Source organism: Dicentrarchus labrax, unplaced genomic scaffold (assembly GCF_905237075.1).
Source record: "Dicentrarchus labrax unplaced genomic scaffold, dlabrax2021, whole genome shotgun sequence".
In the NCBI taxonomy this organism is placed as follows: Eukaryota; Metazoa; Chordata; class Actinopteri; family Moronidae; genus Dicentrarchus; species Dicentrarchus labrax.
Window position 1 is genome coordinate 28,030,910 of NW_026136720.1, and position 12,226 is coordinate 28,043,135.

The following is a 12,226-nucleotide window of genomic DNA, read 5'->3' on the forward strand; positions in this document are numbered from 1 at the left end:
TGAACATATGACCTCCTCAGACGTGTGTGAACCTGCAGAACTGCACCTCAAATAATGCAGTGTAATTCTTCTTTACAGTGGATTTATTATGAATGTTAGCTGATATTGAAATTGTCTGTAATCCTTGTCTTTGTTACTTACTGTTATTATTCTTACTATCAACCTGAAACTGAACCTGAGACTGAAACTGCTGCCAAGAAATTCATTCTGCGTCTGATTTCTATATCTAATCACTTTGGATAAATATATATATATATTTATTTTTTTTTACTAAATGTAGGATGAATCACTCCGTCCTCTGCAGTTAAGACCTGGCAATCATCAACCATAAGCTTTATATTTCAGAACTGAAACATGTCACATGTCTCTTTTTGGATCAACTTTTGATCACAAAAAGGAATAACCCTCGGTGATGTCTCATTCAAATAGCAGCAGTCCTTTTTCTTTCAACTCTCCCAACAACATTTCTATTCCCACAATTTTAAATAAAGCATGTTGTCATTTTATTACCAAACTAAACTTTATTTTGCACGTGAAATTCAGAGCAAGTGGAATTTAAAATAGCATTTGATTACATTACTGAGTACTAAACTTATTCTGGTATGTACGGCTTCCTCAGAGATCCAATATACTGTATAGGCTACACAGGCCGTCACATTCAAGATTCTTCACTGAATTCCGCAAACACATTCACTCTAATGGTTTCCATCGTCGTGAATGAAGAGAGAAATGCTCGTGATCACGTGACAATGACAACATCCTTATATACTTTTGCCTTTGTGTTGTATTAAGCATTACATTGCGCAGCCGTATACTTTGAGGAGCAACAGTTTGGGAAACTGGTAAAAAAATAACCAAAAATCTGACAATTGCGCATGCGTAAAAATGAATGTAAAGGCTTCCCTGCTGTTCCTTGTCACTGTCTGAACATTACTGTACATGATGAAGATGACGGAGCGGCTGAAAAGAGCAGAACAGTAAGCTGTCTCACAGTAACGCATCATGCAAAGCTAATTACAGACGTTACTCTTTTACGCATCTGTGCGTAAAACACATCCAATACATAACTGTACTTATTTCAAATGCAGTACTTTATCAGGGTATGTGAGTGACATGTAAGAGCAGAAGGGGAATCCCATCTGGTACAACTGATGCGGTCGAGCTCCGAGGACCACAGAAGAACTGAAAGAGGGGCTCTGGCGCTCTGTCTCCGTTGTCAAACCGCGGATGCTGCCGCGCATTTCGTCTTCACTTTTTGATAAGATACTCTCGATGCTAAAACCTTTCAATTTATCCCTGCTCGGAACATTTCCTTTGGGTCTGTTTGCCAAGTTTGTGTTTCCTGCGCAGCTGACGGCGCAGAGCGGACCTCTCTCTCTTTCTCTTCCGCTGAACGCTGACCTCCTCTCCTCTGGCTCCCGGCGGAGGGACGCGTCAGGGAGATGCGCACCGTCCATCCACAACGGAGCGTGTCTCGGAGGGGGACATGGCTCAGGCCCGGGGGTGTCAAGCCTCCTTCCGGTGGACGCAAGGGTGTCTTGGTTGGGGGATACTTTAAGTCTCTGTATGGGGGGATTTTGCGGCTGTTCGACTAGAACAGCTTTAGTGTCTGGCGGTGTCTCCATCCTCTCCGCATCCCGCCTCGCTGGCACCTCCGCTATCCCCGAGCCAGCCTGATGTTTCAGAGAGGATTGAGGGTCCCTGGATGGCCCCGGGCCCTTGGTGCGCCTGTGTGGAGTGGCTTTGGAGTCCACAGCCTCCTGCTGGCTCCTTGCCTTCCTCTTCCTCCGGCGGTAGTTGCCGTTCTCAAACATATCCAGGCACTTGGTATCCAGCGTCCAGTAGCTGCCTTTGCCGGGCCGGCCCTTTTCTCTAGGCACCTTGATGAAGCAGTCGTTCAGGGAGAGGTTGTGGCGGATGGAGTTCTGCCAGCCCTGCTTGTTGTCGTGATAAAAGGGGAACCTGTCCATGATGAACTGGTATATGCCGCTGAGCGTTGCGCGCTGCTCCGGTGCGCTCTTGATGGCCATGGCGATAAGCGCGATGTAACTGTAGGGCGGCTTCTGTGGAGGCTCCTGGCGGGCCGGCACGAAGCTCAAACCCGCCGACATCACCCCTCCGCTGTCCCCTCCGTACAAGTAGATGAGCGGGGGACCGGAGAGGCTCAGAGCCGAGGACGGCACTCCGAGCGACGACAGACGGCCGTGGTAGAGAGTCATGGCGCCGAAGTGTGTCCCGGGGAAAGTTGAGCCTGCTCCCGGAGCTCCTCTCCTCCACCGACTGACTCCCCAGCCTCATGAGGGCCCCAGAAAATGTTAATAATTGTTGTACGTTTGCTGTGTTATGTTGACTTTGCACTGGGAAATAAATTGTCCATCATAAACAGTCGGTGGTGTTCTCAGCCCACCCACATTAATTAAAATTTCATTGCGCTGAAACTCCCTCATGTCTCCCCCCCTCTGCCCAGCAACCAATGAGGTGCCGGGTTATTCCCTCATCTGTTTATAGAATTAGTCGCTTGATAAGTCTGCCCACCCAGGTTGAATCAAGCTGTGTTTATTTGGAAAAATTTCCGGGCACCCAATACATAAACGCACTGATGTGCTGTTTGAAATATCACGTCCACCCCTGACGCTGAGAGTTGCTCACACAGAGAGAACAAGCAAACATTGCAGAGCCCTTTCTGGGAGTTGCTGTGGGTTCGCTCAAATGAAAACAAAGTGTATAAAAGGGAAAATAACTGAAACAATTTCTTTTAACTCTTGTCAGGCCCTGTTATTGCCTCCAGTCCGACCGAACGGACGCAGAGGGGTTGTTTTTGTGTAGGAGGTGATTCTACAGCAAACAGCACTTTTATTCAAAGGATATCTGAGGACACAGTAAATGATGGATGACTGACAATAATAATCACAATAACACTGGTGCAGCTCTACTGCTGCTTTATACACATTATCACTGTGGAAGTATTATTTACCTTATCATTCATATTTAATAATGTTTATAATTAATATGGTTGCTGTTATAAGAAATGTTTGAATATGCACCATAATGTTTGTAAAATTTCACATTTCATATTTAATTCAATGACTTGAGTTTTTACATTTATTTTATCTTCATCTTTAAATGTGAAAAGGGTCAAAAAATCAAGCGCCCCTCCAGTCACAAATCAGTGCTTTCTCAGTTGCACTGTTGAACCTGATGAGTTAGTTTAACTCAAATTGTTTAAGGATGCCAATCGCTTGAAACCATTTAAATGTATTGCCTCCAACAATTTAAACATGAAACAATATTTGATTTGAGTACAAGGAACTCAATATTTATTGTTAAGGTAACATGGGTAAATAAAGTTCATTGTACCAATTTCTTACAGTTAATTAAACTTAAAACTAGTAAGTAGATTACATTCATATGCACTTAAATTGAATTTACTCAGTTTTCTTATCTAAAGCAAATCATTACATTACCTGTCAAAACAGCTGACCTGATTAATTGTAATTAATTGATTAATTAATTAATTACAATTAATCAGTTATCAAAATCATTAATGCTAATTCATTTGGGGGCTTTAGGGCTTCCATTTTTATAATGATATAAAGTCAACTGAAAGATAATGAGTGAATGGAACAAACTGGAATTATATATATCAGTATCAACTTGTACAGTGTGATGTAGAAACCACCAGTGAACATCCACTGAGAATGGACTTTACAGTGAAGGAGGAGACATCTTGTGTCCAGCAGCAAAACTTTAGAAATCAACAACGTTTATATATTCTGGAGGTTTTATTGAGGTAGAAGGGGGAGATTACTGTTTAAGGATTTTAATGTAGAAGTTATCCCTTTTTTATGTAAAAGACATATCAGACACACTGCTGCTGAATATCTGCATCCGGAAATGAGTTAGCATTTTAGCACCTTCAGTTTGCACGTCTTGGTCAATGGGTTTTTGGTAAGATGCCAGAAATAAGATCTGTGGCTAACACAAGCTTAAGAGATTTTAAGAGGTTTTCTTCTACGTCATAAATAATTTAAAAAAATATCCCACCTGTAAATTTTGAAGCTTTTACGTGTCTTAAAAAAGCTAACAAGTGGCTAAATGAGACTCCAGAGGTTGTCAGTGACATTAAACGTCAGCCCACCAAACACTTATCTACTCTCTAGTCTACCTTTACAGCCTTGTGTGTTTTACTTACACTCAGAAATGGAACATATATATTGATAGGTATATTTTCATTTGTGTATAATCACCTGAAAATAAGAATCATTGTGTTTTTGTTACCTTAGAATGAGCTGTTTGTATCTACAGAGGGAGCGGGTCACCTTTTATATGTGATGTTAGCAATAGGAAAAATTTCCAGAATATTGAGTTTTCTTGTAGTACCTGAACGTTGAAGTGGCCCTCCTATGAGATGACAATACCAGCAGTGGCCCCAAGCCAATTTGAGCTTGAAACCCCTGTTATAAATAATTTTGTTCACTCTCAGAGGGAATTCGGGGTCTGGATGGTTTTGTATTCCAGATAAATTCCTGGCAATTCTTTATTGTTATTATTATTTATGCTTTTTGTGTTCAAATTGATGTTTTTTTCTGAAAAAAGTATAAAACCCACAGATATTGAACAACAACAAGAACCGATTATAGCATTTGGGCAAAAGGGACAAATGCTCCGGGGCCCTAAACGCCACAGTTGACTGTGTGTCATTTTAGAGATAGATTCCTGACTGTTCTTTATACTTATTTTTTTCATGCATTTATTTGGATAGTGACAGCTTGAAGATAGACAGGAAAGTGAGGAGAGAGAGAGAGAGAGAGAGAGAGAGAGAGGGGATTACGTGCAGCAAAGGGCTCCTGGACGCCCCCAGTTCCTGGAATTTCTTGCTTGATTTTTGCTCTCCGTTATAATAACAAAAATGCTCAATTACATTACACATAATACAATTACACAGTGGGAAATAGCCATATGTAACTGATGGTGACTCTGCTCACTGATATTGGCTCTTTGTATCAAATCTGAACTAAATGAAACAGTGTTTTAATTGTCCTTTGAGAAGCTGCAGGCTGGCACTTGTATTGGACTGTATTGCCTTACAAGGACAACACGGACAGTGTATTATTTGTAGATGTGAGCATGATGCTTTATATTATGTATTTTCCTGTTTATAGGTCAAAGGAGGATTATAACAACTTTACAAGTGCGCACAGCTGGCTCCTGCTTACATTAGGGGTTTGGAGCTTTCAGTGGATAAACTCAGAAGTCGGTCTTTTCTCTGTTTCTCCCTCCACAGACGCTGATTCATTAGCAAATAAACTAAACTAACATGCAAGTATAAGACATGTACAAGCCACAGCAAGCAGGGTTTGACATTTTCTAAGGGCATCTGCTGGAAAGTTCTTTTAATCTATACTGCAGAGGACACTTTTTTAAAATTTATATTAATAGTTCATTTTAATGCAAGAATGTTTATGAGCCAGTTTACTTGACGTATGAGCCTATGATGTGAGCAGTTGGAGTTTTTAAAAGGGCTATTAACCACTTATTCCAGTGTTATTGCTGCAGCCTTAAAGATGCATAAAATCAGATAATTTGCAAAACCTGAGTAATGTTTCAAATATGTTATTAGCAGATTAGCCAGGTTTCTCCCCAGCTCACTGTACCATCTATGGATGCACAGAGGGCACAGAGGGCCTCTTCTGGGATGTCGGCAGAAAAATTGCAATGCATGTCATGATGTGTTTAAGCTTTTTTTGCAATTACATTGTGGAAGAAAGTTAAAATTTCCAGACCAAATAGCTTTTTTTTCCCCTCCAAAAAATCAAAAGCAGCTTATAGTGAAAATAAAACCGCTAGCAGCTTGGTGATGTATGGCTCAGCATTTTGCGACACTGCTATGATCAGTGAAACTCGCAGCCAACTAATAATAACATTAATAACTTTATTTATATAGCCCCGTTTTAAAACAAACAAACAAAGTGCTTTGACTAATGAAGCAAAGTAATAGCCGTGATACATAAAAATATAGTTAAAAGTTATAAATAATGAATACCAAAAATATAATATAGTAAGAGCAGAATAAAAGCTCTAAACATAAAATAGATAGAATAACTGATTCTATAAACCTTATCTCCTCAGGCAGGTCATTCCAAAGCCCTGGGGGCCCTGATGGCAAAAGCACAGTCACCTTGAGGTTTAAGGCTCGACTTTGAAATAGCCAGAAGGGCCCCACTTGAGGATCTAAGGCTGCAAACTGGCTCGTAAGGGGTCAACATTTCTACAGTGATTGGGTGAATTTGTTGAAAACTTGCGTTGAATTGGTTGAATTTATGTTAACTGTTGCGATCACAAAATTGCAACTTCCTGGAGGGATTGAGTCTAAACAAATTATGACCTGAAAGGCAGAGAGTTTATCAAGTTATCTCTAAACTGACTACAATAAATAGCGAAATGTTAAAGATACCCTCCCGACATGTATTAAGACATATATACAAATAGTATATAGTATATAACAATAATGACATGGTTTTTCTACTCCTTTTGCTGCATTAAAAATGTCACAATCTATGAATATGCTACTGTTACGTTACATTTTAGCATTTACCATTGTCCTTTAAAAGCCTCATGTGGCCTCAGAAGCTGCTGTTCAGAAAAAGTGACACAGGCTCCTTTAAATCCTCAATTCTTGAAATGATCTTATTTTGAAATGACCTCATTCATAACAAGCTATCAAGAGCTTTTCCTTCAAAATCAGTCAAACCCTAGTATAAATAAATACACACACACACACACACACACACACACACACAAACACACACACACTTACAGGGGGGTGGCCGCCTGTCTTATGTCTTGGGTCACTTAGATGAGCTTCAGATAGTTTGTAAGGGCAGGATGTAATCACATAAATCCTATGTCCAAGACATCATGATTAAAGACTCCCTTAAATGTTGTTCATTTCTAAAGTTTTCCTGCTGCATTCAAACCCTCACTCTGCACTGAACCTCTCAGCTTTATCCCATTACTAAGCCACAAATTTGTGTATTTGCTGACACCATCTGGACAAACAGAAAACTGCTTAGTGGTACATGTTGCATTACATTACAGTATACACCGATCAGTCATAACACTGAGAGCACTGACGGGTGAAGTGAATAACACTGATTATCTGGTTATCATGTCTCCTGTCAGTGGGTGGGCTATATCAGGCAGTAAGTGAACATTTTGTCCTCCAGTTGATGTGTTAGAAGCAGGAAAAATGGGCAGCGTGAGGATCTGAGCCACTTTGACAAGGGCCACATTGTGATGGCTAGACGACTGGGTCAGAGTATCTCCAAACCTGCAGCTCTTGTGGGGTGTTCCCGGTCTGCAGAGGTCAGTACCTATCAAAAGAGCTCCAAGGAAGGAAAAGAACCAGAGACAGGGTCATGGGGGGCCAAGGCTCACTGATGCAGGTGGGCAGTGAAGGCTGGCCCGTGTGGTCTGATCCAACAGACGAGCTACTGTAGCTCAAACTGCTGAAACAGTTAATGCTGGTTCTGATAGAAAGGGGTCAGAACCCACAGTGCAGCAGAGTCTGTTGGTATGGGGCTGCAGAACATTCTGACCACCAGGGTGCCCAGGTGCTCATGATGCGATTGGTGTATGTGACGAAGTAAAGGTAAAACATCACACAGGAACTTGGTGACATCAGCTCATCTTTTAACATTACTGCATATAATATCTACGCCTAATACATTTCAAGTGACCTTAATATTCTAGTTTAGTTATTTTCAGACCATTTTCGGACGAATCCTGACCTTTGACACGTCCTGCAACTTGTTATGTTTCTGAGGACTCTATAGTTAGTGATATTAGCATACTTCCAAGCATGCACTGCATAGGAGTTAAAGCTGCAGTAGCTCATTTTTATTAAAATAACTTGTCACACTTGCTGAAATTGACATGAACGCTAACTCTCCAATCTAGAGCCAATATTTGGTTTGCCCCTTCGGGGCTACGGTAGGTACATGGTGGACTCCATGGCAACAAGTCTGTAGATAAAAATATTTCATGCCAAAGGAACAAGAACACGATCCCTTTATTCAGGTGATGATACACTAATGAAAACATACCTATGAATATTATATTCTATTTCTGACAATAGATCCTCCTCAATGTCACACACTGGACCTTTAAAGCCCATTTAACTTCCAGGCTGGCAAAAAAGAAAGTATGAAGGAAAATCATTGGTCCCATGTTGGTTTTGTTTCATAGTTGAACAATACACATTTCTCAATAATATTTAAAACATTTCAGTACATAGAGATGTCCAGTCAAGTTTGTTGTCAAATTATTCTAGTTTAGTCAAGACAGCAAATCAACTTTTTTTTTTAGTTTATTTATGCTCAACAAGCTTAAAATGTTTCACAGTAAGCGTGGACCAACATTAATTTACAAAAAAGGTTTTGCTCGTACCGTACAAAATAAACAATACAGAGCTGCCCTGGAACATGAGTGAACAGGCTGAAAACAACTGCTGAACAGGGACGGATCTAGAGGGGTGGCTAAAAAATGCCTGGCCATCTTAGATTCATTTAAAAACTAACATGTTAAAAAACTGAAATGAAGACATATAATTTAGTGGTCTGTCATTTTATAGATATGGTGATAGGCTTAAGTTCAGTGGAAAAATGTCTGACTAATGTGCAACAGTCATGTTTTTGAGTTCGATATCTTCATTTTGGGGCTTTTCCAAGCAAATATTGACATATGGGACTGTTTGTGATTAAATTAGCATATATTTCTGACACCCTCTAGACACCCCACGAATATCACTCTATCCGCCCCTGCAACTGAAACAATAAAAGACCAGCTTAAATGTGTGTTTTGAACCTAAAGAGAGGTGACCTCCGTCCTGTCAGATGCCGTTTGATTGGAGGTTCTGTTTTCCGTGTTGTGTGGATTTTCAGTCTGCTTTGGAACAACAAGATACTTCACCGCCCAGTGCAGCCAGGATTCAGCAACCTTGAACCGACTGAAATCCTGCAGATTCTGTCCGGACACTTGGTAAGAGTAACAGAACGGCCTGCCATCGCTGTGAATGGTGGGGGTTTGTCTCAAGACAGTCCCTTCAGTTTGACCCTGGTGGTGACTGCTGCCTTCATTGGCCCTGGAGCCCGCCTGAGTGTCAAAGAGCCAAGATGGAGGACTGCCACTGAGCTGAGCTTCCTCCTCTTCCTCATCCGCTAAGGTGGTTTGTGCTTCTGGTGTGGGTTCACTTCTCTTTCTCTTTGCTTTTCTACATGTTCCTCCAACAGCCTCCATGTCCTTCTCCAAAGTTTTACTTTCTTGGTCCAAGGCAGGAAGATTTTGTTGTACTGTGTCCGCGCGCTGTTCATCTGTGGCAGGATACAGCTTTGACGGTTCCGGTGGACTGGCAGAAGTTGAAGCTGAAGAGCCAGCAGAGGCGGAGAGGCTAGCTGAGTTTGGCGGTTTCTGGTACGGTGGAAGGTAGCTGTGCTCTCCTTTGCTGTGCTCTGAAGTCTGCCGGGATTCCTTCGGGCTGTGGACAGGACGTTGCGTGCTGGTTAAGATTGCAGCGTGATCCGGCTTGGACTCAGCAGCAGTGGGATTGTGCAATGAGCGGGTCGGTGTTGCTTCTGGGGACGCTTCGGAGGACGAGCAGGTGTCACCTGGTGGAGGAAAAAGGTCCCAAGGGTTGGATAAAGGTCTGATGTCACTGTCGATCACCCCGGCGATCATGTCATCATCCAGCAGGCTGTCCTCCGCAGGAAGAGGTGAGTTCTGGCTGACGTCCTGACCCGTCTCTACACCCACTGGCTTGGGTATCCGCCACTCTGCATCATCAACAGAAGGCTGTGCGGTCTCTGAAGGTTTGCAGACTTGTGGTAAATCCTTCTGTCTGTCCTCAGAGGTGACAGTTCTGCTTCCAATATTCTTTGAAGTCTGCAGCTGCTGAGCATCTTCTTCTGGGATGAGAAGACACTTGATGGGGACAGTGAAACATTTCTCCCTCTTAAATCTGACTCGTTCAACATCCCAGCTCGTGGCAGGGAATGTGTCAGGGTGGGTCACCAATGAGGTGGTATTCGAGGTGGAGGGCTGCGGGCTCACAGGGCGGCCGCTCACTACCATCAGCCTTTCCCTAACATCCACCAGAACGTTCTGCAGACAGTCATGCTGCCACTCCCCCAGCAGCTCAGACAGATCAAACCCACACTGGCTCTTCTGAGAATCCTGCGTCTCCTGACCTAGCAGGTCCCTCCACGTCTTACAGATCTTCAGCCTGACGGAGGGCAGCGTTGTGCAGCAAGGGGTGCTTTCTTTAACTGGCCCGGCTGCAGTGGTAGCCAGCTCTCCAACTGATAAGAAGAATCTGCATTTAGTCTGTTCCGGGGCCATGTGGAACTGCAGCCGGTAGTCCTGAATGCACACTGTGGTGTTGAGCAGACTGGTGAAACACTCGCGGTCCTCCTGCTCCTGAAGATGCTCCCAGGCGGATACAGTGAGGATGGCAGGGATCTGGAGGACCCCGTCGGAGAGGAAGAGCAGCCCTGTGGGGCTCTCAGAACCTTGAGCCTGGGACTGAGACATCTGACCCACCCCGATGACATGAGCCTTCAGCCGCCCACTGCTGCTGCTGTTCCCCTCCTCACCGCCATAGCTCAGGATCAGACTCTCTATCCAAGGAGACAGTCTGCTCCGATCAGGCCGAGGCATGTTTGTAGCTTTCAAACTGTGTGTCTTCAGTAACGTTCCGTCTGACAAACATTTACGATGATCAGTAGTTCCTCCATCACAGCATCACCATGGGAGCTACAAACGAAAGACACACTAGTCGTCAGATCACTGTACTGTTCACATTACGCAACTTTCAGTCTTATAAGTGGCAGAGTCGTGGTTTGCACACTACTGACTGCTCAGCAACACACACTACAAGATCTTACACAGCCAAGCTACATCTCATCAGGAGTCATTAATAACTAGCACATCAAGTTTAATTAGAAAAGTAGTATAAACATACACACTTTAAAGGGTACCTTGTGTTTGCGTGGTGGTGACAAAACGTCCAACAATTATACATATTATCAATTTGAATTCCACTATGAGCTCCCTGCACCAAACTCCCTTTAAGAAATATCACATTTTAACACATTCCTAAAATGTGCGTCAAAACACGTTACTCTAGAAACACAAGCTAAAGTCCATTATTTGTTTACGGTCTTCTTGTCAATTCGGCATCAATATATTCCATAAAGATAAACTGTATTCTGTATAAACTTTAGATTTTGTCACCTCAGCGCGTTCAGCCTTTGTTGTAGCTGCGCTCTTTCAGTGGGAAAAAAGTGTTGGAACGAGAGGCGGATCGTTTCAAAGTGCTGGTTGGTGGATCAGACACACACCGACTGAACACCGACTCACATTACTGTTAACGTTAAATCACCGTTGTCCATAACGTTATGTGTGTCGGTATCTGAGGAGTTGCTATCTGGTTAATCATTCAAGCGCGAAAAACTTGTGCTACGACTAGCACATTATCTCCAGTACGGACAGTTTTTAAACAATGTTGTACAATTCTATCTTATCTATCACAGCACAATAACATCATAGCCTACACAAGTAGTCAGCATTATTAACGTTACCTTAATACGATGTTTACGTTTCTCCAAAGTTATGGCGGCGACTGTTGTTTCAAGTTACCGAGAGATAAAAGTGGATAGACGACTTTTCCTTCAAAATAAAAGCGCAAATAATAGTCTTATGTACTCTTGAACAGACACGTATGGCCGTATAATAAATACAATGAAAATAAGATTTATTATTTCATTTATTTTTGTTACAGAAAAGCATACCAGCACTACTAGTTGGTCAAAAAGCTCGTACTCACACCGGAAATGCGGTTTGGGAGAATTCTTGCTGGCTTTATGCCGGCAGTTAGGTTTCGTGGCCGCGTTCAGTTTCTTTTTGATTCTCACTTTGTATATCAATTTCGAAACCCAGACAATGAACACGCGGCTACGTTTTATTTGTCTTAGTTTGCAAAGACAGGCTACACAAATTCCGTTATATAACTGTAGTAAAATACGCCATACAGGTAACTTATCCACAATTCTGATGGCACAAAGGTTTCTCTGTAAGTATTGGGACGCTGTTATGTACACGCCTTCCGCCTAGCTGATGCTGCATTCAGGTGTTAGATGAATTCACTGGAAACGGCTGTGACAATAAAAGG

General features: G+C 42.5%; 2 protein-coding genes across 4 annotated transcripts; both read right to left on the minus strand.

Moving 5' to 3' along the window:
- Positions 1 to 501: 501 nt before the first annotated feature.
- foxl1 (forkhead box L1) lies at positions 502 to 2,363 on the minus strand. Its single transcript, XM_051383302.1, has one exon. It carries the CDS (start codon positions 2,217 to 2,219, stop codon positions 1,074 to 1,076), a length of 1,146 nt encoding a protein of 381 aa, XP_051239262.1. The 5' UTR covers positions 2,220 to 2,363; the 3' UTR covers positions 502 to 1,073.
- Positions 2,364 to 8,052: 5,689 nt separating this feature from the next.
- acd (ACD shelterin complex subunit and telomerase recruitment factor) lies at positions 8,053 to 11,864 on the minus strand. Of its 3 annotated transcripts, none has more exons than XM_051383210.1 (2): positions 11,847 to 11,864; positions 8,053 to 10,809 (listed from the first exon to the last, which is right to left on the minus strand). In XM_051383210.1, exon 2 carries the CDS (start codon positions 10,711 to 10,713, stop codon positions 8,866 to 8,868), a length of 1,848 nt encoding a protein of 615 aa, XP_051239170.1. In that variant the 5' UTR covers positions 10,714 to 10,809; positions 11,847 to 11,864; the 3' UTR covers positions 8,053 to 8,865. The 3 variants fall into 3 exon arrangements, with proteins under 3 accessions (XP_051239170.1, XP_051239167.1, XP_051239169.1); XM_051383207.1 differs by lacking the exon at positions 11,847 to 11,864 and adding an exon at positions 11,637 to 11,794; XM_051383209.1 differs by lacking the exon at positions 11,847 to 11,864 and adding an exon at positions 11,290 to 11,606.
- Between the last annotated feature and the right edge of the window lie 362 nt (positions 11,865 to 12,226).

Bases quoted from the DNA above. Each gene is read 5' to 3' on its own strand.
- foxl1 (XM_051383302.1), bottom strand. From the start codon at position 2,219: ATGACTCTCTACCACGGCCGTCTGTCGTCGCTCGGAGTGCCGTCCTCG.
- acd (XM_051383210.1), bottom strand. From the start codon at position 10,713: ATGCCTCGGCCTGATCGGAGCAGACTGTCTCCTTGGATAGAGAGTCTG.